Genomic DNA, 24,165 nt, shown 5'->3' on the forward strand with positions numbered 1-24,165 from the left:
CCCCCCCCCCCCCCGCTCCCTCCTGCTGACTGCCGCTACTCACCGCTCCCCCGCGCGGGCACCCGAACCTTTGGTCTCGAGCGGGCAGGTACTCGCTAAAGGCAATGCTCGCTCGAGCAATTGCCTTTAGCGAGTATACTCGCTCATCTCTATTTAGCACACATTTGCGCCCCCCCCCCCCCCCCTGATTGACTTCTATGGGAACTTTTGGTGCGCAAGTAAAATAGAGCACGCTGCGTTTTTTTTGTGTGACCGAAATGCACAGAGTAAATTTGCGCGCGTGAACGAACCCATTGAAATCAATGTGACCTATTCTCTGTATATTGCACGTACGTGTGAAGGAGCCCTATATTAGGTAGTTTTTGATTCCACAGTATTGAGTGACTGGTATAATTGGACAAAATAGAATCATGATGTTTAGAAACAGAAGATATATTATATTTAGAAGGTCAAACAAATCGCTGGCATACAATACACTACATACAAACTCAGTCCTAGTTACTAGCAATTACATAAAAAGAACGCTAATAGCAAAGAGGGCAATTGGTCAAAACAAATATGGCGCCGAGCGTCTCAGACTCCGCCCACACGTACGAAGCGTTTGCCTACGTGCCCCTCCCACCGCTCGCTCCACACATTCATCCTCCCCGAGCCGTTATCCGTGTGACGTCACCACGCTGGAGGAAGGCGCGGAATATTTGAAAGCGCAGCAGGCCGGATGCCGGGAGGTATGTGCCGCTCTGTGTTCTTAACGACGCTTGCTGGGACTAGTAGTCCGCCTCGGAGTCTTGTCTGTGCGTTCATGTGTTAGGGATGTCCGAGCCCCTCTGTTTATACAAGTCGCAGTCGTCCTGATCTGGAACAGAAGGAGTGTGACACCCCCCTCCCCTTCCAGCCAGGGCCTCCTGACCATAAATTACTGAAGATACACAATTCTGTCATTTTTCTTTCACCTTGTGGAGGAAACGCTATTTTGCTAGCCTGCCCTTTAGGGATGCCGGGTGTTTCCATATTAATAATGGAGGAAAGGGAGCGTTTAAACTTATTTTATCTTTTTGTGACTATTTAACATTTTTTTTTAAATCTATTTTTTTTGCCCCCGTAGTGAACAATCCCAAGTACTGCAGTGTATTATATTCTGCCTGCAGAAACATCTGACAGCTGATGTCTGGATACCGGGAACCATATCTGTACTAACCCTCAGCGCAGTGCTTGCTCTGCCGCGGGGGCGTCCTGCAATGATGCCCGTAGTGATTGTTGTGGAAGTCACCTGCCTGCTGCGGGGGTCTCAGCAGTGGGGCACGGTCCTCGGGTGAGCTCTGCAGCCCCCACATCCTGGTGATCAGCTGAGGTCTCAGCAGTGGGGGCACAGTCGTAGGGTGAGCTCTGCAGCCCCCACATCCTGGTGATCAGCTGAGGTCTCAGCAGTGGGGGCACAGTCGTAGGGTGAGCTCTGCAGCCCCCACATCCTAGTGATCAGTGGGGGTCTCAGCAGTGGGGACACAGTTGTAGGGTGAGCTCTACAGCCCCCCACATCCTAGTGATCAGCGGGGGTCTCAGCAGTGGGGCACGGTCCTCGGGTGAGCTCTACAGCCCCCCACATCCTAGTGATCAGCGGGGGTCTCAGCAGTGGGGCACGGTCCTCGGGTGAGCTCTGCAGCCCCCACATCCTAGTGATCAGCGGGGGTCTCAGCAGTGGGGGCACAGTCGTAGGGTGAGCTCTGCAGACCCCACATTCTAGTGATGAGCGGGTGTCTCAGCTGTGGGGGCACGGTCCTCGGGTGAGCGCTGCAGCCCCCACACCCTAGTGATTAGCGGGGGTCTCAGCAGTGGGGCACGGTCCTCGGGTGAGCTCTGCAGCCCCCACATCCTGGTGATCAGCTGAGGTCTCAGCAGTGGGGGCACAGTCGTAGGGTGAGCTCTGCAGCCCCCACATCCTAGTGATCAGTGGGGGTCTCAGCAGTGGGGACACAGTTGTAGGGTGAGCTCTACAGCCCCCCACATCCTAGTGATCAGCGGGGGTCTCAGCAGTGGGGCACGGTCCTCGGGTGAGCTCTACAGCCCCCCACATCCTAGTGATCAGCGGGGGTCTCAGCAGTGGGGCACGGTCCTCGGGTGAGCTCTGCAGCCCCCACATCCTAGTGATCAGCGGGGGTCTCAGCAGTGGGGGCACAGTCGTAGGGTGAGCTCTGCAGACCCCACATTCTAGTGATGAGCGGGTGTCTCAGCTGTGGGGGCACGGTCCTCGGGTGAGCGCTGCAGCCCCCACACCCTAGTGATTAGCGGGGGTCTCAGCAGTGGGGCACGGTCCTCGGGTGAGCTCTGCAGCCCCCACATCCTGGTGATCAGCTGAGGTCTCAGCAGTGGGGGCACAGTCGTAGGGTGAGCTCTGCAGCCCCCACATCCTAGTGATCAGTGGGGGTCTCAGCAGTGGGGGCACGTTCCTCGCGTGAGCGCTGCAGCCCCCACATCCTAGTGATCACCTGAGGTGTCAGCAGTGGGGGCACGGTCTCCGGGTGAGCTCTGCAGACCCCACATCTTAGTGATCAGCGGGGGTCTCAGCAGTGGGGACACAGTTGTAGGGTGAGCTCTGCCGCCTTACATCCTAGTGATCAGCGGGGGTCTCAGCAGTGGGGCACGGTCCTCGGGTGAGCTTTGCAGCCCCCACATCCTAATGATCAGCGGGGGTCTCAGCAGTGGGGACACAGTTGTAGGGTGAGCTCTGCAGACCCCACATCCTAGTGATTAGCGGGGGTCTCAGCAGTGGGGCACAGTCCTCGGGTGAGCTCTGCAGCCCCCACATCCTGGTGATCAGCTGAGGTCTCCGCAGTGGGGGCACGGTCGTAGGGTGAGCTCTGCAGACCCCACATCCTAGTGATCAGTGGGGGCATGGTCCTCGGGTGAGCTCTGCAGGCCCCACATCCTAGTGATCAGTGGGGGCACAGTCCTAGGGTGAGCTCTGCAGCCCCCACATCCTAGTGATCAGCGGGGGTCTCAGCAGTGGGGCACGGTCCTCGGGTGAGCTCTGCAGCCGCCACATCCTAGTGATCAGCTGAGGTCTCAACAGTGGGGGCACGGTCGTAGGGTGAGCTCTGCAGACCCCCCATCCTAATGATCAGCGGGGGTCTCAGCAGTTCGGGCACGGTCCTCGGGTAAGCTCTGCAGCCCGCACATCCTGGTGATCAGCGGGGGTCTCAGCAGTGGGGGCACGTTCCTCGGGTGAGCGCTGCCGCCCCCACATCCTAGTGATCAGATGAGGTCTCAGCAGTGGGGGCACAGTCGTAGGGGGAGCTCTGCAGACCCCACATCCTAGTGATCAGTGGGGGCATGGTCCTCAGGTAAGCTCTGCAGCCCCCACATCCTAGTGATCAGTGGGGGTCTCAGCAGTGGGGGCACGTTCCTCGCGTGAGCGCTGCAGCCCCCACATCCTAGTGATCAGTGGGGGTCTCAGCAGTGGGGGCACGTTCCTCGCGTGAGCGCTGCAGCCCCCACATCCTAGTGATCACCTGAGGTGTCAGCAGTGGGGGCACGGTCTCCGGGTGAGCTCTGCAGACCCCACATCCTAGTGATCAGCGGGGGTCTCAGCAGTGGGGACACAGTTGTAGGGTGAGCTCTGCAGACCCCACATCCTAGTGATCAGCGGGGGTCTCAGCAGTGGGGGCACGGTCCCCGGGTGAGCTCTGCAGCCCCCAAATCCTAGTGATCAGCGGGGGTCTCAGCAGCAGGACCCCCACTGATCAATATTTTCAACATGTCTCTGACACTGCAAAACTTTACTGAAAGTGCAGCTACTCTACTATTAGTGCGCGTAAAATTTACGTGCGCAATACGCAGAGAATAGAACCCGCTAATTTGATTGTTTGTTCACATTTCTGTGTTTTACACGTCCATTTCAGTTGCACAAAATAAACAAACGCAGCATGCACTACATTTCTGCACATTTACGCACCAAAGGTCCCCAAAGAAGTTATGGATAGGGGGGTGCAAATGCGATGCGTATTACACTGCGTAATTTTCCTGGAGAGAATACACATCTGGGACTCATTAGACTAAGTTTGCCGTAACAAGTTGTGCGTCTTGTTTATCGTGCGCAAATAAATATGTCCTGCGGGCAGGAAGCGTACAGTGAAGTGTGCGCACACAAAATAGCCTCGTTCAGCATGCAATGAGGCTCACAGATGGGGAGGAGCCCGAAGAACTGAATCACAGATCAGAACAATGTTGTACAACTCCCAGCATAATCTGGCATGATGGGACTTGTAGTTCCACAACAGCTGGGAATCACTATTTATTGTGTAGATGTAAAAAGGTCACCTTCACATGGGCGACAAAACTGTGTGATTATTTAAATTTTTTTTCTCGCAGTGTGACAGCGCTACACGTCACATGTATGTGAAGCCCATGCTTTCCAATTGGTTCCTTCACATGAGCGATGTTTTGTAGGCTGTTACATTGCAGGGGGGGGGGGGGGGGGCTCCATACAGCTGCGGTTTGTGATGTTTTATAGCCCATGTTTCCCTATGGAGCCTTGCTTTATGTTGCATCATACGAAAACGCCTCCAGGAAGTGCTGGCTCTGATTGGTTGAGCGACCGCTCAATGAACCAATCACAGCTATTGCATTGAACTGTGACTTTGTAGCGCCACGAAACTGCTGGGATATCACTGCTGCTAATGTGAAAAAGGCCTAAAGGGGTATTCCAGGCTTTTACTACCGACGACCTATTCTCAGGACACAGAAGGCTCCCTCCGTACCCGTGGAATCATTATCTGCTCTATGAGGACAACCGGTCAGTAGTAGGATCGTTTGCCCCCGGACGACTGTCGCTGATCGGTAATGGGATCGTTTGTCCCCGTAGGGCTGTCGCTGAACGGTAATGGGATCGTTTGTCCCCGTAGGGCTGTCGCTGAACGGTAATGGGATCGTTTGTCCCCGTAGGGCTGTCGCTGAACGGTAATGGGATCGTTTGTCCCTGTAGGGCTGTCGCTGAACGGTAATGGGATCGTTTGTCCCCGTAGGGCAGTCGCTGATCGGTAATGGAATCGTTTGTCCCCGTAGGGCAGTCGCTGATCGGCAATGGGATCGTTTGTCCCGTAGGGCTGCCGCTGATCGGTAATGGGATCGTTTGCCCCCGTGCGGCTGTCACTACTCGGTAATGGGATCGTTTGCCCCCGTGCGGCTGTCACTACTCGGTAATGGGATCGTTTGCCCCCGTACGGCTGTCACTACTCGGTAATGGGATCGTTTGCCGCCGTACGGCTGTCACTACTCGGTAATGGGATCGTTTGCCCCCGTACGGCTGTCACTACTCAGTAATGGGATCGTTTGCCCCCGTACGGCTGTCACTACTTGGTAATGGGATCGTTTGCCCCCCGTAGTGCGGCTGTCGCTGATCGGTAATGGGATCGTTTGTCCCCCGTAGTGCGGCTGTCGCTGATCGGTAATGGGATCGTTTGCCCCCCGTAGTGCGGCTGTCGCTGATCGGTAATGGGATCGCTTGTCCCCCGTAGGGCGGCTGTCGCTGATCGTTAATGGGATCGTTTGTCCCCCGTAGTGCGGCTGTCGCTGATCGGTAATGGGATCGTTTGTCCCCCGTAGTGCGGCTGTCGCTGATCGGTAATGGGATCGTTTGCCCCCGTGCGGCTGTCACTACTCTGTAATGGGATTGTTTGCCCCCGTACGGCTGTCACTACTCTGTAATGGGATTGTTTGCCCCCGTACGGCTGTCACTACTCGGTAATGGGATTGTTTGCCCCCGTACGGCTGTCACTACTCGGTAATGGGATCGTTTGCCCCCGTACGGCTGTCACTACTCGGTAATGGGATCGTTTGCCCCCGTACGGCTGTCACTACTCAGTAATGGGATCGTTTGCCCCCGTACGGCTGTCACTACTTGGTAATGGGATCGTTTGCCCCCCGTAGTGCGGCTGTCGCTGATCGGTAATGGGATCGTTTGCCCCCCGTAGTGCGGCTGTCGCTGATCGGTAATGGGATCGTTTGCCCCCCGTAGTGCGGCTGTCGCTGATCGGTAATGGGATCGTTTGTCCCCCGTAGTGCGGCTGTCGCTGATCGGTAATGGGATCGTTTGTCCCCCGTAGTGCGGCTGTCGCTGATCGGTAATGGGATCGTTTGCCCCCGTGCGGCTGTCACTACTCTGTAATGGGATTGTTTGCCCCCGTACGGCTGTCACTACTCTGTAATGGGATTGTTTGCCCCCGTACGGCTGTCACTACTCGGTAATGGGATCGTTTGCCCCCGTACGGCTGTCACTACTCGGTAATGGGATCGTTTGCCCCCGTACGGCTGTCACTACTTGGTAATGGGATCGTTTGCCCCCGTACGGCTGTCACTACTTGGTAATGGGATCGTTTGCCCCCGTACGGCTGTCACTACTTGGTAATGGGATCGTTTGCCCCCCATAGTGCGGCTGTCGCTGATCGGTAATGGGATCGTTTGTCCCCCGTAGTGCGGCTGTCGCTGATCGGTAATGGGATCGTTTGCCCCCCGTAGTGCGGCTGTCGCTGATCGGTAATGGGATCGTTTGTCCCCCGTAGTGCGGCTGTCGCTGATCGGTAATGGGATCGTTTGTCCCCCGTAGTGCGGCTGTCGCTGATCGGTAATGGGATCGTTTGTCCCCCGTAGTGCGGCTGTCGCTGATCGGTAATGGGATCGTTTGTCCCCCGTAGTGCGGCTGTCGCTGATCGGTAATGGGATCGTTTGTCCACCGTAGGGCGGCTGTCGCTGATCGGTAATGGGATCGTTTGTCCCCCGTAGGGCGGCTGTCGCTGATCGGTAATGGGATCGTTTGTCCACCGTAGGGCGGCTGTCGCTGATCGGTAATGGGATCGTTTGTCCCCCGTAGGGCGGCTGTCGCTGATCGGTAATGGGATCGTTTGTCCCCCGTAGGGCGGCTGTCGCTGATCGGTAATGGGATCGTTTGTCCCCCGTAGGGCGGCTGTCGCTGATCGGTAATGGGATCGTTTGTCCCCCGTAGGGCGGCTGTCGCTGATCGGTAATGGGATCGTTTGTCCCCCGTAGGGCGGCTGTCGCTGATCGGTAATGGGATCGTTTGTCCCCCGTAGGGCGGCTGTCGCTGATCGGTAATGGGATCGTTTGTCCCCCGTAGGTCGGCTGTCGCTGATCGTAATGGGATCGTTTGTCCCCCGTAGGGCGGCTGTCGCTGATCGGTAATGGGATCGTTTGTCCCCCGTAGTGCGGCTGTCGCTGATCGGTAATGGGATCGTTTGTCCCCCGTAGGGCTGTCGCTGATCGGTAATGGGATCGTTTGTCCCCCGTAGTGCGGCTGTCGCTGATCGGTAATGGGATCGTTTGTCCCCCGTAGGGCTGTCGCTGATCGGTAATGGGATCGTTTGTCCCCCGTAGTGCGGCTGTCGCTGATCGGTAATGGGATCGTTTGTCCCCCGTAGGGCTTTCGCTGAACGCTAACGTTCCAAGCGCCATGCTAACCACTGTTCAACTCTCCCACTTGATTTAATGGGCATCCTCAAACCTGCGCTCGAATGTCCTTTGTAACGCTGTGATTTTCGAGCCCTGTCTGTTCTATATTTCAGAGTTGGGTGGTTGTTCTCAGCAAGAGAAACCAAGTAACTTTGTAGATATACCTTTTAAAAATGTTAACAAAATATATTGAGAAGTGCAGTCAGCAGCAGACGTGGCGCTAAAATTGACCTGCTGCGCTGTACCAGATGGGATTTATTTAATTTATTTATTTATTTATTCCCACACGGGTTTTGTGCCTTTTTTTTTTCTTGCCTACAGCTTGTAGATGGAATTTTCACAATCTCACCCACTTTGCTGCTGTAAATGCGGTGGAATTTTGATGTGGTGGGTCTGCGTGGAAATTCTGTGGCAAATCCATCCTGTGTTGGACCCGGCCAAGGGGGTTTCCAGGCAGCGCCCGTCGGAATACACAGAGGTCGAAGCAGGAGCGCTGCACTGCCCCCTATGTAGTGGCTTCTGTGGTATCGGTCACATTGCAGCTCTAGTTGCATGCAGTCGCTCCTCCCCAATCTGGGTTGGGATGGGTGGGTGATGCATATAGGTCTGCGGTGGACAGTTTATAGCTCCTCTGGCTTGCTGCATATTGTTAGATTTAGCAGATGATCGCTCCTTTCCCGAAGTGATGCAAGGCGGTTTTGGTATAGAAATGCCTCGCATATACGGGAAAATCGCTTGTTGGCGAATGCGATATCGGGCTGTGAATCACACCGGGTGAAGTTGGCCCTGTAGGACTAATTTTTTTTGGACAGGGATTTTGCTATACCGCTCCCATAGAAGCCGGGGTGCAAATGTGAATGTGGCCTTACTTAAACTGGGCGCGCTTGATTGGCTTAGCTCAGTAGAACCAAAGATGTTGGTTTTATGATAGACTTATGGTTATTTCTGCCAAAACCCTTTATTAGATGGGTGATAACTGTTAGATATGGGGGTGTCCTGACTGCGTCCCCCCCCATTAGTTGGGGTTCACTCATGGAGTGACGGTGCACTTGCTCCACCATTCCTCCATTCATTCACAGTTTGTAATTGCTGTCTGATATGGATTGAAAAACTTCCCGATTTCTGCAAATACTTAGGTTAGTGAAATTTTTTTTTTTTCTTGCAGGCGCCATGGACACATCAACTCCTCAGTCAGGGGGGCGCCACAAGCCGTTGTCCCCAACCGAGGTGTACCTGTCTCCAGCTACTAGATCGCAGCCCGTCAGTGCCGCAGGGACGCCCACGCTGCAGAATTTCACCAGCAATGATGATGAACTGGAAAGGAAACAGAGACGGAGGTCCAGGGTGATCGACTTGCAGCTGAGTAATGCGGATTCTCCTGCGTCGGTTATCTCTCCCGCTCAGAGGTGAGTTCCTGCACCCTGGAAGCAAAATCCCCAAACAATCAGACATACTGATTTTAAGCATTTTTTTTTTCCTGCGTGGGAGCGCGCAGCAGTGCTGAATGTGTTACATATTGCTGCATGCTGACAATCCCCATACACTATCTTGGCACGTATGTGCGCGTAATACACGCCAATATAGTGCATGCGTTTTGCACAGTGTGTCTGAGCCGCAATTGAAAGTAATGTAAAGCTTAATTACGTGCATAACCTGCGTTCGAAATACACGGTTAAAAAAAAAGCACGTGTGAGAGTCCCCAGACCCTAATTGTTTTAGCTGATTTCGTGTTTTGAAGGCGCACTGAAGGCTGATGATATTTTCACTTTGTTTGGTTTCCAATTGTAACACTAAGGGCTCCTACACATGAGCGTATGCATTTTTGTGGGTGCCCGCACGCGCGCCAATAAACCGCGTGAATGAAGAAATGACGCAATCAAGTCTCGAGCTTAAGTAGCGATTTCTCATCCATTCACATGACCGGGTGCAAAAAGTACGCCGCAGCCCGGAAATCCCCCGCTCGGCATAAATCCTCGGAATGAATTTAAATGCCGAAATAGCGGTGCCTGTAAGCTTCTCCCTGTGTTGGGCGCTGCTAAACTGCCTCCACTTCTTATTTTTCCAGCGTATATCAGTTGAAGGATAGACCCAGACCTGGCTTTTCCGGCAGCGTATAATTGCGGTCGCATATGTGCTTTTTCTTTTTTTTTTTATGGTGCAACATGCTGCAAAATCGCCCGTGTGAACCAATGCATTGGAATCCAATGTCCCAGGTGGTCGCGATTTTCGGCTGGGGTGAAAACGTGGCTAAAAAGCTGCGTAAAAATGCTTGTATGAATAAAGCCTAAGGGCCCTACCTTTTGTCCCCACATCGCGGCATGTCCTATCTGGGCATTCCCAGAGGTGCACACGAGTGCAGTATGAGGTTTACCCATTGAAAACTACGGGAAACACTCCGCAATCCTCTTCTAGCTGCGGTGGAGGATCGCTACTTTCCTGAAGTGATCCGAGGCGGTTTAAACACAAAAACGCCTCCTATCCGTGAGGGCGTCGCTCCTTGGTTAGCGCAATATCTGGCCAAGTTTCTGTGTGAAATTAGCCTAACACTTCTGTAACGTTGTTGGATCATGAAGATAACATGGTATGTATTTTATGGCGTTATTCTGTTTCTCAGCTGCGTCCCAATGCTGAGTAAACCCAAATATGAAAAACGTCAGCCATCTTTTGTACCGATATTTGCCTTCTAGACAAAGAAGAAAATGCTAATTAGTTTAATATTGCAAAAGTAAAATTGAAACAGTGTTTCAATAAATGTCCCATATAATATACGGTTGTGTGAGCCCGGCCTTAGGCCTCCCTCACACAGGGCGTTTTGTACAGCGTTTAACGCTGCCCTTTCAGCCCAGCGCTAAACGCTGTACAAGGCTCCCATACATTTCAATGGGGCTGCTTACACAGGGCTGAAAACGCGGCGCCTCCCAACGCTGCGCTTTGACAGCGATGCAAGTTCTATTTTGGCGCATTTTCAGCCCTACGTCGCCCATTAAAATGAATGGGCAGCGGTTTCAGCACTGCTGAAAACGCGGCAACACTTGGTGCCGTGTTTTTGGCAGCGTTAACCGCTCGCCGATTTTCGGGGTGAGGGCTTGTAATAGAAGCCCTGCCCCGAAAATCTGTCCCAGCTAGTTAGAAGAAAAAAAGAAAGTTAATACTCACCTAGCCGCTGCAGTCCGGGTCGCGGCCGCTGGTCTCTGGCGCTCATCTGGACTTCTCCAACACTCCCAAGTCGATTGCTGTAGGCCAGGTTTGAGAACCCCGCCTCCAGCAATAGAGTGCTGTGATTGGCTGTCGGCGCGCTCGATGTCCAATCACAGCCCTTCATTGACTGTCTCAGCCAATCAGCGCCGGCAAACTGATTGGCTGAAACAGTCAATGAAGGGCTGTGATTGGTTGTCGGCGCTGGCTTGATGCCCAATCACAGCACTCTATTGCTGGAGGCGGGGTTCTCAAACCTGGCCTACGGCAATAGACTTGGGAGTGCAGAGGAAGCCCGGATCAACGGCAGAGAACAGCGGCCCGGACCGCAGCGACTAGGTAAGTATTACCTTATATGCCGCTCGGCTCGGCAGCAGCAGCGTTCTGGCTCCGCCCCCTTGTACGCGTCATCGTGTAGCTCCGCCCCATGATGTGTGCCGATTCCAGCCTCCTGATTGGCTGGAATCGGCACATGTGATGGGGCGGAGCTACGCGATGACACGTACAAGGGGGCGGAGCCAGACCGCTGCTGCCGAGCCGAAGGGAAAAGACCCATCTGCGCAAGCACGTCTAATCGGGTGATTAGATGCTAAAATTAGACGGCACCATGGCGACGGGGACGCCAGCAACGGAGCAGGTAAGTGAATAACTTCTGTATGGCTCATATTTAATGCACGATGTACATTACAAAGTGCATTAATATGGCCATACATAAGTGTATAACCCCACTTGCTATCGCGGGACAACCCCTTTAAGATACTTTTTATACGGGTTGATGATCGCCTGAATGATTGCTGGAAATAGCGAATTCAGGTGATGGTTGCCCCGTGTACACGCTGCCGCCAACAGGGCAGTTGTCGGAGTCCCCTCGTTTTTAGCGCACCTAAAAATCAAGCAGTTATTGCTCCGTGTAAACATAGTCGTCCATCTATGACTGACTGGCTGTTCGCAGTAAATGGAGGCGGCGGCTGGAAGACTCCTCCCAAAAAAATGGCAGTCACAAAGTATGCATTAAATAATGCGCACCATTGGTGTGGATTTTGCTGCGGCTCTGCAGCTGATTTCACCCTTTTAAAGGTGCGCAAATTGAAGTGGATTTACGGAAAATCTGTAACTATTCCGCTACACGTGAACATAACTTATGGAAGTAACCTTTCCAGCATGTTGTAATAGTTAGCATACTGAACTGTCGGACACGGTTTAGTTCCGTGATCCTGCTGCCCTATGAGGTAGCCTAACGGGCCCAAATTTGTGTTCTATTTGGGTTCACCAGGTTTCTCCTATCTTGACGTTCAGAATAATGCTGCACGCTGTGCTGATTTTGATCATCAATCCAACAGAACTGCGAACGGAGGTTTGAACGGCGCCTCCAGTGGTAGTCTGAGCATGTCCTTCCAGTCCGAAATCAAGTTTCCATGTAGATTGTGCAGAAGAGTTCTCCCACATAAGATACATAGGGAATTGCAGAGTTGTTGTATGGCTTCGTTGACGAGAATCCTTAACCTTGAATTAACTTCTAGAATGAATCAATGCAATGGGAAGACTTGGTAATAAAAATACGCCAGTTCTCTGGCAATTTATGACGGAAAAGTACCAGTGTAGCGCCACCTATTGGGAGGTAGCATTCCTGCAAGTCAATGTTGGATTCTTTATACGAGCCTTGTATCAATGACTGGGAATTGAAAACCAAGCCAGAATCCATAATGTTTTGGGGGGTTTTGCCCCTAATCAGTGTGCCGTGAGATTCTTGCTTGGTTGGTGAGAGGCCTGTGACAGGAAGAGTGGCACAAACTGCATTAGAGAACTCTCCTACATGCTAAGCACAGCATTTCTTATGTATTTTAGACACTTTCAAACATTTTTTTTTTTTTTTTGTCAGTGCCTGTGTGGTTTCATGGAAAGGCGAGTGGCTTTAATGTGCTGCTGTGTACAAAAAAACTGCGCCAAAACCTAGCATAAACTAAGTCAACTAATGGCTGGTACAAAACTAGACAGAAGTGTCCGATTTATCATCCAGCAGAGCCTGTCGTATCTTAAGATACTGCTTGCACTGTATATGGAATAGAATTGGTAAATGTCCACGGGGAAAAGAAGAATTAAAATCCGCAGCGGTAGATAAATACCCGTGGATGGTCAATAAAAGGGAATTTAAACATTTCTGAAGCATGAAAAAAAATGGGCATGCTCCATTTAGGTGCGGGTCTCCCGCGGGGATGGCTCCCGCAGGCTTCTATTGAAGCCTATGGAAGCTGTCCGGATCCGCAGGAGACCCGCGCCTGAATTAAACTCACCTGCTCCGGGCGATGCAGATCTTCCTTCCTTCACGGCAGGCCGACGTGCCGAGCACATCCGCCGGGCTGAAGAGAGAAGATTCGGCCGCGAAGAAGGGAAGACCTGCAGGGACCGCAGCAGGTGAGTTTATTTTTATTTTAATGCCTCATGTCCGCGGGGCAGGAGGGACCCACTATGGGTTCTCCATGGAGAATCCATAGTGGGCCTGATTTCCCCCGTGGACATGAGGCCTATAACTTATTGTGTCAATTATTCCATTATTGATCATTGAAAACATTTCCTGACAATGACAAATCTTTGTTCGACAGGTCTGAGGCAACATCGCTCCTCCTGCCCAAACTGAGCAATACGCAGATCTCGGATCACTACTCCACCTGCATCAAGCTGTCTCAGGAGAATGTAGGTTTTTTTTATTCTCACTTAACATATTTTAAACTGGCTCCATCCAAGGCTCTGGCATAATCTGTGCAGATTAAATAGTGCAGCATGCTATCTTGTCTGGTATAAAGGCCGGATAGTATGATGAAAGCTGGATGGACCCCGTGATTGTCTGCGTGGTGCAATAGAAGTCTCAGCTGCGATCGGGCCTCTAAGCGCCCCCTCCTTAAGAGCACATATTGAGCGGAAGGAGCCATAATACACTCTGGCAGCATAAATGGTGGGGTGAGCGCAGCGCTCCAGTGTGATGGAGCAGGAAGGGTTAATGTCTATATGGTTGGAGTGGGGGCAGCTCTATTTGTGCACGAGAATGGGAGGGGGACTTTAACTACAAGAGGCAGTGGGGTGTCTCACTACCATGGATCCAACCAAGTAACTGTGGCCAGGGAGTCAAGCTGAACTTTTGCACCCAGGCCCACGCGCCTGCTGCTACACCCCTGATATGATCTGGTTGGTTCCATCATGAGATTGATATGTTTGTGGGCAGCAATTCTATTTTCCCTCCTCTATAGTGGAGCAGGAAACCGGCATGGAGCTCTTACTGCTGGTGTGTGAACCTAGCAGAGCAAGTGGCATATACAGAGGGTTTCTTCTGCATTAGGACTCATTGACAAAATGCTGCGTGCATAATGTGAGCTGGCGTATCATTGCATATGGCAGTGATTTTGGACTGTGTGTGTGTGTGTATAAAATAAAATTATTTTTTTTTTTTACTCTTCTTTTTTTTTTATTACCAGCTCTGTTGTTTAGCGGCATTGTGTATAAACACTGCACATACGCTTTGCAATTGCTTATGTACACTAGGGTTGGGACATCGACACAAAAATATCGATAGTCGATATTGACTATCGCTGAGAAAATTATTGATTATTGTGAAATATGGATGGAAAACTATCAATATTTTGATCGACTTTTTAAAATGTTCTATAAAAATAAAACAGGTCTGGGGTTAATAAAGCAACACAAGCAACAAAAATTATAGTTTTCTTTTAGAACCATTAAACTGTTGAATTTCTTATTAACTTCTAACTATTAATAACATGAAAATATATTAAAGTTACAAATGAAAATAACAAATTACAGATAAAACATATAATTAAAATTAGGTATATGAAAATACATTTTTTATCATTGGCCCCAATAATCGTATCTAATGAGCCAACAAACACACTGAAACAAGATCCTGCCAGCTACAAGGAAGCCAGAAGATGGCCGCTGGACCTGACGGGATGTGAGCATGATCTCTGTGCGTGTTTGTGGGCATGCGTGCCCTGCATTTTTTTCAAGTTGCCGCTGAGGGACCAACGGTCTCCATGGCAACTTGTAAACAATGCAGGGCCTGGTAACACAAACACAGCGCCCCGAACGCAATTGTAATTGCGTTAGACAGGTCTCCTGTCTTTTCTATGGGCACTGCGTTCGTGTTAGATGCTGAACGCATGACATTTCGCATCTCCTTCTCTGGACGCGACCTTCGTGCGTTCAGCGCAGCCCTCCATCTGCAAGGGGAAATGCTTTTTATTTAGAAAGCATTGCCCACAGCCATCGTGTTAGACGCAAGCGTTCAGAGCCTGCGTCCAACGCGATGAACAAACGCATGTGGAAAAGGGGCCGAAGACCCCACTTTTTCTGAAAGTCGTTTTGCCTGGAGCAAACCTGATGACAAAGAGTCACCTCACACTTTCCAAAAGTTTCCAGAACTTGTTTGCAAGTTCATTAGTGCCGCAAGCGAAACTCCATCCTGTACATCCGGTACAACACAAAGGAAAGGGCAGAATCTAAAGAAAGAAAATCTGGTCACCGGATCACAAGACATGTCTCTTCTTTACAAAAATCGATATTATATCGCCTTAAACTATCGCTGTTACCGATATATCGGACAGAACACTATCGATAAAAAGCCTCGCCAAAACATAGCGATATTTCGATATATCTGTTTTCGATGCCCCAACCTTAATGTACACAATGTTATATGCAACCATAGAGAACAATAGGGCTGTATCGCACATAATACACGGTAGAATAGAACATGTTACATTCTTTATTTATGCGCCTATTATACGCAATGAATATACGCAAGTGTGAATGGAACAAGGAAAATCACTGTGCTTTCATTCACTGCATTCACCATGTGTTATGTGCCTGTAATACGCAGTGACATTACGCTCGTGTGAATGAGCCTGATCATATTACAGGGTTCCATTTTGATAGTATTTATTTCCTTTTTCCAATTTCTGCTGCAGAGAATAACAACCAAGAATGCTTTTGGGCTGCACCTGATCGATTACATGAGAGACATCCTCAAGGAGAAAGGGAGTGAACTGACTAACTTTAAGGTGAATAAAAGCTTCTTGTGTTCCTACTTCTGCACCAAAACTCCTGATTGTAGCATTTTAACGCCTTCTCTTACTTCATTGCAGGTTGCTGCAGGAACACTCGATGCAAGTGCCAAAATCTATGCTGTGCGAGTTGATGCAGTGCATGCTGATATGTACAAAGTATTGGGAGGACTTGGCAAGGACGCACAAGGACCAGAGGATTCCGAGAACCAGGGAGCTGGTGTGTAATGATAGATTAGTGACACCACCACTCCTCCAACTAAATACATGCTACTATGTATCAGTGTGGGGAGAATTCACAAGCCTGAAGCCTAGGCTGTTTATGTCGTAGGATTATCCAGACTAGATACAATTGTAGCAAGCTCTCTATATTAGATCTGATTGGGTTTTCTAAAAAAGAATATTTTCATTCAACAGCAACAAACCTCAAAAATGGTGAGAATTTGAAACAAAGCATAATACAGTTTCAGAACTTTTCATCATGCAATGATTAAGCTTTGCGGCCATATTGGGGAAACACTGCGGGTCTGTTAATATATATAGACCGTGTATGGCTGCGAGTGTACTGCGCGTACCCATATATCACACGATTATGCAGAGGGACTTTCTTTTTTTAATAAAATTCCCCGCTCTGTTTCATAGCGGAGTTGCGTATGAAAATACCGCCCATACGCAATGCATTGCATACGGACCGGGTTGTGTATGCTGCCTATACAAATGTATAGGGCTCGCGCTGTGTGGTACACAGAGATATCAAGCATGCTGCGATCTATTCCTCGTGTATATTTACACGCAGTGTCTACATGTGAATGGATCTATGAAAGTTTATTGACTTTTATTGATCCCATTCACCGGGAAATACACGGTGAAAAAACGCCCGTCAACATGAGCCCTAAAACTGGAAACTTCTTTAATTGGAGAAAATGTTGTCCTCGTGAGCAGCTTATGGGTAAGTTCACACACTGGAATTATTGCTGAATGTCAGGGGTGGAATGTGCACCGAATGGTTTTTGTCTCCATATATTATATTTTTCTACTGCGCAAATACTGATCCGTATCTACGCAATAGAAAATAATAGCAATATGGAGGAAAAAACACAAAAAATAAGTTATGCTGCGTTTTTTAAAAGCAAAAAAAAAAAAAAAAGTTGTTAAAAATATGGCCGTTTGAATATCTATATTGATTTACGGTAGCTCCGTATTATGGACCTAAAATGCGCGCATCTGAAGGGGGTTTAAGTGTGAGTAACTGTTGCTGAATGTTCTCTGACGTTCTGCAACGATGTACAGTACAATTTTAAGTGAACTTAAACCAGACCCATTCACTCATGGCACGCAACATTTTTCTGGAGCGTGCTCTATGCTGTCTCGCAAAAGTGACTAATTTTTCACTGCGGATTTCATTCATCGTCATCCAATCACGTGCAGATTTACTTTGTGATGTCTGCACAGATCCTAAAAGTTTCTTCCTTTTTTTGTTGTATAGATCTACTTATGTTTTCTTGTTTGTGTTCTTTTTGACAGAAGATGCAAGTAAAGAACCTCAAAATAAAAAGCAAAGGAAAAGGCAACATTCTGGGGCAACCATCGAGCAGAATCTTAACAACATCAGCCGTTCTGCAGTAGACAGAGTTGACCAGGTGTGTGCTGCTATTAACAATGATAGATTTAACACGTGAGCTCACGGGAACATGTACAACGTAACGTTTGGTGCCGCAGTTAGTGCGATCATGGTTGTGATGAGGCCTGAGTTTGCCTTTTTAAATCGCCAGAATGACTTGAAAAAATTGGAAGTTTTAATGCACTAATGTACAATATGGCGCCATTAGTGACACTAGACCACCTAAAACAACACATCTCTGCTGCAAAGGAATCGATAAGGGGGGGATATCTTGCCATACGCGGTGTTGCCAAGAACGCCAATGTTGAACATCTATAAGGTGCTTTAAAAATTTGAAGAGTTTTTCTTTATTTTCACGTTATTCTGGCTGTTGTATGTCACATGTGAGTAATCGGATTTTCTGGTGCACCACTCTTTTGAAGTGTGTGTGTGTGTGTGTACACTACCGTTCAAAAGTTTGGGGTCACCCAAACAATTTTGTGTTTTCCATGAAAAGTCACACTTATTCACCACCATGCGTTGTGAAATGAATAGAAAATAGTCAAGACATTGACAAGGTTAGAAATAATGATTTGTATTTGAAATAACATTGTTTTTACATCAAACTTTGCTTTCGTCAAAGAATCCTCCTTTTGCAGCAATTACAGCATTGCACACCTTTGACATTCTAGCTGTTAATTTGTTGAGGTAAGCTTGTGAAATTGCACCCCACGCTTCTAGAAGCATCTCCCACAAGTTGGATTGGTTGGATGGGCACTTCTGGCGTACCATACGGTCAAGCTGCTCCCACAACAGCTCAATGGGGTTCAGATCTGGTGACTGCGCTGGCCACTCCATTACCGATAGAATACCAGCTGCCTGCTTCTGCTGTAAATAGTTCTTGCACAATTTGGAGGTGTGTTTAGGGTCATTGTCCTGTTGTAGGATGAAATTGGTTCCAATCAAGCGCTGTCCACTGGGTATGGCATGGCGTTGCAAAATGAAGTGATAGCCTTCCTTATTCAGAATCCCTTTTACCCTGTACAAATCTCCCACCTTACCAGCACCAAAGCAACCCCAGACCATCACATTACCTCCACCATGCTTAACAGATGGCGTCAGGCATTCTTCCTGCATCTTTTCATTTGTTCTGCGTCTCACAAACGTTCTTCTTTGTGATCCAAACACCTCAAACTTGGATTCATCCGTCCACAACACTTTTTTCCAGTCTTCCTCTGTCCAATGTCTGTGTTCTTTTGCCCATCTTAATCTTTTTCTTTTATTGGCCAGTCTCAGATATGGCTTTTTCTTTGCCACTCTGCCCTGAAGCCCAAAATCCCGCAGCCGCCTCTTCACTGTAGATGTTGACACTGGTGTTTTGCGGGTACTATTTAATGAAGATGCCAGTTGGGTACCTGTGAGGCGTCTGTTTCTCAAACTAGAGACTCTAATGTGCTTATCTTCTTGCTTAGTCGTGCAACGCGGCCTCCCACTTCTTTTTCTACTCTGGTAAGAGCCTGTTTGTGCTGTCCTCTGAAGGGAGCAGTACACACCGTTGTAGGAAATCTTCAATTTCTTAGCAATTTCTCGCATGGAATAGCCTTCATTTCTAAGAACAAGAATAGACTGTCGAGTTTCAGATGAAAGTTCTCTTTTTCTGGCCATTTTGAGCGTTTAATTGACCCCACAAATGTGATGCTCCAGAAACTCAATCTGCTCACAGGAAGGTCAGTTTTGTAGCTTCTGTAACGAGCTAGACTGTTTTCAGATGTGTGAACATGATTGCACAAGGGTTTTCTAATCATCAATTAGCCTTCTGAGCCAATGAGCAAACACATTGTACCATTAGAACACTGGAGTGATAGTTGCTGGAAATGGGCCTCTATTCACCTTTGTAGATTTTGCACAAAAAAAACCAGGCATTTGCAGCTAGAATAGTCATTTACCACATTAGCAATGTATAGAGTGCATTTGTTTAAAGTTAGGACTAGTTTAAAGTTATCTTCATTGAAAAGTACAGTGCTTTTCCTTCAAAAATAAGGACATTTCAATGTGACCCCAAACTTTTGAACGGTAGTGTGTATATATATATATGTGTGTGTGTGTGTGTATGTGTGTATATATATATATATATATATATATATATATATATATATATATATATATATATAATATGCGCGCAAGCAATGTGGCTAGATAATCTATCTGTATTGGCTTTTATATGTGAGACCTGTTACTTTTTCTGTTTTGCTTACTGCGTTGAAATAACTTCCCCCTTTGTGTGTTCTTTTTTTCTGCAGGTTGACCCCCTTTTTCAGAAAGCGGCTGCCTCATTTGATGAGTGCAGTACCGTGGGTGTATTCCTCACTGCACTCCGCTGTTCAGACTGCCGAAGTGAGTTACACTTTGATGATTTCTTGATCCCATTATCCACTATTGAAGAAGAAACCCTTCCTGCTCCTGACTCTGTGGACACCGCTGAACTGAGACGTAAGTCCAATAACTTTGATGTGCTGCTTATATGGATTCTTTGAATGTTGTTTCTTTTTTTTTTTTTTTCTTAAGTGCGCATGGAATCAAAAGATGAGACCTAATTGCAAATGTTTAAATAGTTCATAGACATATTTAGCAAACTTTTATTTTTGCATTTTAAAGAAATGTAAAATGGACTTCTTTTTGTTCCTCTTGCAGCTCTGCTGGTTAATTGCACAGAAAAGCATCCGTTATGTCCCTCACTCTCCAAATTCCGCCTGATGCAGCTGAATGGTGATATAAATGACGAGGTATGACCATCCAATCCGGACTACTTCCACTGAAAAGTATTCTATCTTCTTGGCAATGGTTCATTAGCTGTAATAGTGACCCCAGCCAGATTGCAGATATTGCCAAATTCATTTAGACTTTACAATATTCGTATATATGCTCAGTTTTGGGCCACATTATGACCGCTTTATAGAAGAAATTAGAGCAATCTTATTAGTCACCATGGGACACAAACTTCTTTTATTTTGCAGACCATAGCTACAGTAACTGATAAATACAAGGAAAGCAACCATGCCTTTGACATAAATGCTGAAGTGGAGGATGATGGTCCTGAGCCTGCCGGTCATGAAATGGATGACTTTGATGCAGATATGTGTGATGGGAATGAAGTAGAAGACCTCGGACAGTTCTCAGAACAGCGTGAGGCTTGTAGAACCGAGAGAAAGGGGTACGCACCACCTCCTTGTCCTGGCGCCAACATGCTGATTGCTTTTCTTTCCTGGAATAGTGGACATAGTATGAGGCTTATTTAACCCTTTTTCCCATATGAACTAATATGAGCCCAACCCTCTAGTAAGGCGGTGACTATTCCTAGACAGAGGAACTTCTACATATCATGATAGGGCCCATGTCCCTACTTATTACATTTTATGCATTAGCCTTCTGTGTTACAGCAAAGGAAAACAAAAATTTTGATGACTAGTCTGCAGCTATTGTAATGGGATGGAGGTAATGAGAAAAGCGTAACAATGCTAGAGTTTCCTTGAATTAAATCCAACTTACTATTTTTCCAGGTCTCAGGTTACTAAATTATCAGAAGCGGATATTGGTACCATGTGCCTTCAGCTGTCTTCTTGCCCTGGAGAGTATTCCTACTTCAGTCCACGCACCATGTCCATGTGGGCCGGGCCTGAACACTGGCGTTTCAGACCTAGACAGAAAAGTATGTGCTGTCCTGTTTTTTGCTTTATTTTTCCAGGCTTCTTACAAAATGGGAACTTTGTCAGTAATTGAGCTCTCTATTTTACCTTAACCAGTTGAGTCCGTTGGGGACAAGCAAAAAGTCAGGAAGGTGAAGAAAGTTTTTGTTCTCGACTTTGAAGAGGACCTTGATTTTACAGCTCTTTTTTGTAAGACTAGGGTAAGTCATACCAATGTCGCGAGTCTCTCCCCCCCCCCCCCCCCCCTTTTTTAAAAATCGTTTATTGTTGTATATCTAGATTTTATGGATTCTTGTATTGATCATCATCCATATCAGATTGATCAGCTGTTTGAAGGGACTGCATTTAGGCAACTACCGCCCTCTCCTCAACGTATATCAAGCGCAACTGTGTCTACTATTGTGGCATAATTCCTTTCACTCGAGAAGGGACAGAACTACAGAAATGTCGTCATGTGACCAATGAAATGACAACACAATCCAGAGAGGCCACAGCTCCCTCAAACTGCTAATCAGTGGGGATGCCAGGAGTCGGATCCCTACTAATCTGATATTGATGTCTTATGTTAAGGATAGCTCCTGAATAGAGATGAGCGAGCATACTCGCTAAGGACAATTACTCGATTGAGCATTGTCCTTAGCGAGTACCTGCCCGCTTGGAAGAAAAGGTTCGGCTGCCGGCGCGGGTGACAGGTGAGTTGCGGCAGGGGGGAGAGGGAGATCTCCCCTCCGTTCCTCCCCGCTCTCCCCAGCCGCCGGCAGCCGAATCTTCTCTTCCGAGCAGGCAGGTGCGCGTGTTGAGTGCGCATTTTCAATAGAATCTTTTGGTGCGCGAATATGCACAAAAATAGAAGATGCTGTGTTTTGTGTTTTTTTTTTTTTTTTTCTTTTCTGTACAGTCAAAGACAAATGTGAGCGAACCCATTGAAATCAATGGGTTGTATTCTCTGCGTATTGCGCGTGCAAACACACTTGTGTGAAGCCTTCCTAATCATTAGGCCTGAGTAACTGCCATATTCATTAATGACCAATATTCGTTTCCAAAGACGTAATTGAATGACCCAGAAACAACAGCATGTCATCTGCGTATAAAGCAATTTTCTTTTACAACAGCGCCTCGTAAAAAACTGTATACCTGCGTGTGAGCTAACCTGACTTGCTGGGGGCTCTGTTGCTAAAGCAAATAGAAGTGGAGAGAGCGGGCGCTCTTCTCTGGTTCTCTTGTATAATGGGAAGGAAAATGGTCCGTCTCCCATTAACTGGTACACATGCTCTTGGGTCAGCGTACAATAATTTAAACCAAGTTAAGAAAGTAGGAGCAAAACCCATTGCCACTAAAACCTCCCAGAGAATTACACATTCCACACCATCAAATGCCTTAGCCGTATCCAGTTAGCGCAATATTATGTCCTATACATTATATACCGCCTGCAAATCTAGGTCTAAGCGGCAAACATTCATTATTGTGGATCTGGAAGGTATAAAACCAGTTTGATCAGGGTGATTCAATGTGGAAATGACTGGATAACCTGCTGGCTAATACTTTCACTATAAGCTTAATGTCCTTCGTTAGAAGTGAGATGGGCCTATATGAATCGGCTACAAGGGGATCCTTCCCTGGTTTAGGTAACGCTATAACTACGGCTTCTTTCATAGATGCTGGAAGTTCTCGTCTATTAATCGCTTCCGCGAGCAGTGCCAACAATTTAGGGAGCAGAATATTTCTACTGGTGGGCCATCCAACCTGGAGCCTTCTTATTAGGCATGGACTCTACTGCCTCTTGCGAATCCATGTAGTCCACTGCTTTAGTGTTAAGCAAAGCAACACCCGCCAAATATTGATGGACCTGCTCCGTATTATATTGAATCTTGGAGAAGTATAAAATGAAAGCGGAGTCTCTCCAATATCGGTAGTAAAAGTATCAATTTCCCCAGATGGATTTCTCAACCCAGTAATCTATGTAGAACCCATCTGAGCCCTGACAAGTACAGCCACGCTCTCCCTCCTCCAAAAAAAAAAATTTCAGAAAACCTCCCTTGTTGGCAGCTGCTTCCAAATCAAATTGTGTCAAGGGCTCCCGGGTGTCTCTCCAATTATTGAGCGCCTCATGGGTACCAATGTGTATACATTCAGTTTCGGTCCCTACTAATCTGCCCTGGAGTTCCTCTCTAAGCAGTTGCATCCTTTTTTTAGTATGGGTATATTTTGAATAAGGATGCCCCGTAAGTAGGCCTTAATGGCATCCCATTCCACACACATTAATAGACCCATCATTTCTGGCTATAAATTCCACTAGTAAGTTTTGCAACCTCAATAACCTTCAGCCAGGAAGGATTCAATTTCCAGGGAGTATGGCGAAGGGTGTTGGTTGTGGCATAGCTCAATTCCACTAGTATGGGCATAGGGTCTGATATAGAGTGCGGTAATGGGGTAACCGCTGACAGTATTACACAGTTAGCCACTACTAAGGCCTCATGTCCACGGGGAAAATCGGGCCCGCTACGGATTCTACATGTAGAATCTGCAGCGGGTCCCTCCTGCCCCGCGGACATGAGCGCTGAAAAGGAGAATAAATGACAATAAACTCACCTCCCATCCGCTCCGTTTCTTCTCTTCGCGGCGGCGTCATCTTCTCTCGTCGCGGCCGGATCTTCATTCTTCGGCTCGGCGGATGTGCACGATGACGTCGGTGACGTGCCCCGCGCATGCGCCGGGCCGAAGCAAAATGATCCGGCCGCGGCTGAGAGAGGATGGCGCGGCGCCGAAGAGAAGAACCGGAGCGGGTAAGTAAAATGTGATTTTTGTGTCCCGCGGATCCGGACGGCTTCCATAGGCTTCAATAGAAGCCCGCGGGAGCCGTCCCCGCGGGAGACCCGCATGAAAATGGAGCATGGTCCAGATTTTTTCATGCTCCATTTTTTTTTAAATCACTTTTATTGACGATCCGCGGGTATTTATCTACCCCGCGGGTGGTCAATGCATCCCTATGGGATGCGGATCCGCGGGCGGGAGAAGAGTTAAAATCCGCTGCGGATTTTAAGTCTTCTTTTCCCCGTGGACATGAGCCCTAAGCCTATTCAGGATAGAGAATAAATACTTGAATGACGGGTATATCACTTGATGCCTAAATTTCTAACTC

General features: G+C 48.2%; 1 protein-coding gene across 1 annotated transcript in view; it reads left to right on the forward strand.

Annotated features, from left to right (window-relative positions):
- Positions 1-673: 673 nt before the first annotated feature.
- Positions 674-24,165, forward strand: part of NCAPH (non-SMC condensin I complex subunit H) — a 38,680-nt gene continuing 15,188 nt past the window's right edge. The window contains exons 1-11 of the mRNA XM_066593092.1: positions 674-728; positions 8,624-8,864; positions 13,254-13,344; positions 15,627-15,719; positions 15,804-15,942; positions 17,247-17,362; positions 19,623-19,812; positions 20,014-20,105; positions 20,337-20,533; positions 20,880-21,028; positions 21,123-21,226. Of these exons, the coding sequence (XP_066449189.1) occupies positions 719-728; positions 8,624-8,864; positions 13,254-13,344; positions 15,627-15,719; positions 15,804-15,942; positions 17,247-17,362; positions 19,623-19,812; positions 20,014-20,105; positions 20,337-20,533; positions 20,880-21,028; positions 21,123-21,226 (1,422 nt within the window). The 5' untranslated portion in view covers positions 674-718. The remainder of the gene's footprint in view (positions 729-8,623; positions 8,865-13,253; positions 13,345-15,626; positions 15,720-15,803; positions 15,943-17,246; positions 17,363-19,622; positions 19,813-20,013; positions 20,106-20,336; positions 20,534-20,879; positions 21,029-21,122; positions 21,227-24,165) is intronic.

This window comes from Eleutherodactylus coqui, chromosome 2, assembly GCF_035609145.1.
Source record: "Eleutherodactylus coqui strain aEleCoq1 chromosome 2, aEleCoq1.hap1, whole genome shotgun sequence".
NCBI classification, from domain to species: domain Eukaryota; kingdom Metazoa; phylum Chordata; class Amphibia; order Anura; family Eleutherodactylidae; genus Eleutherodactylus; species Eleutherodactylus coqui.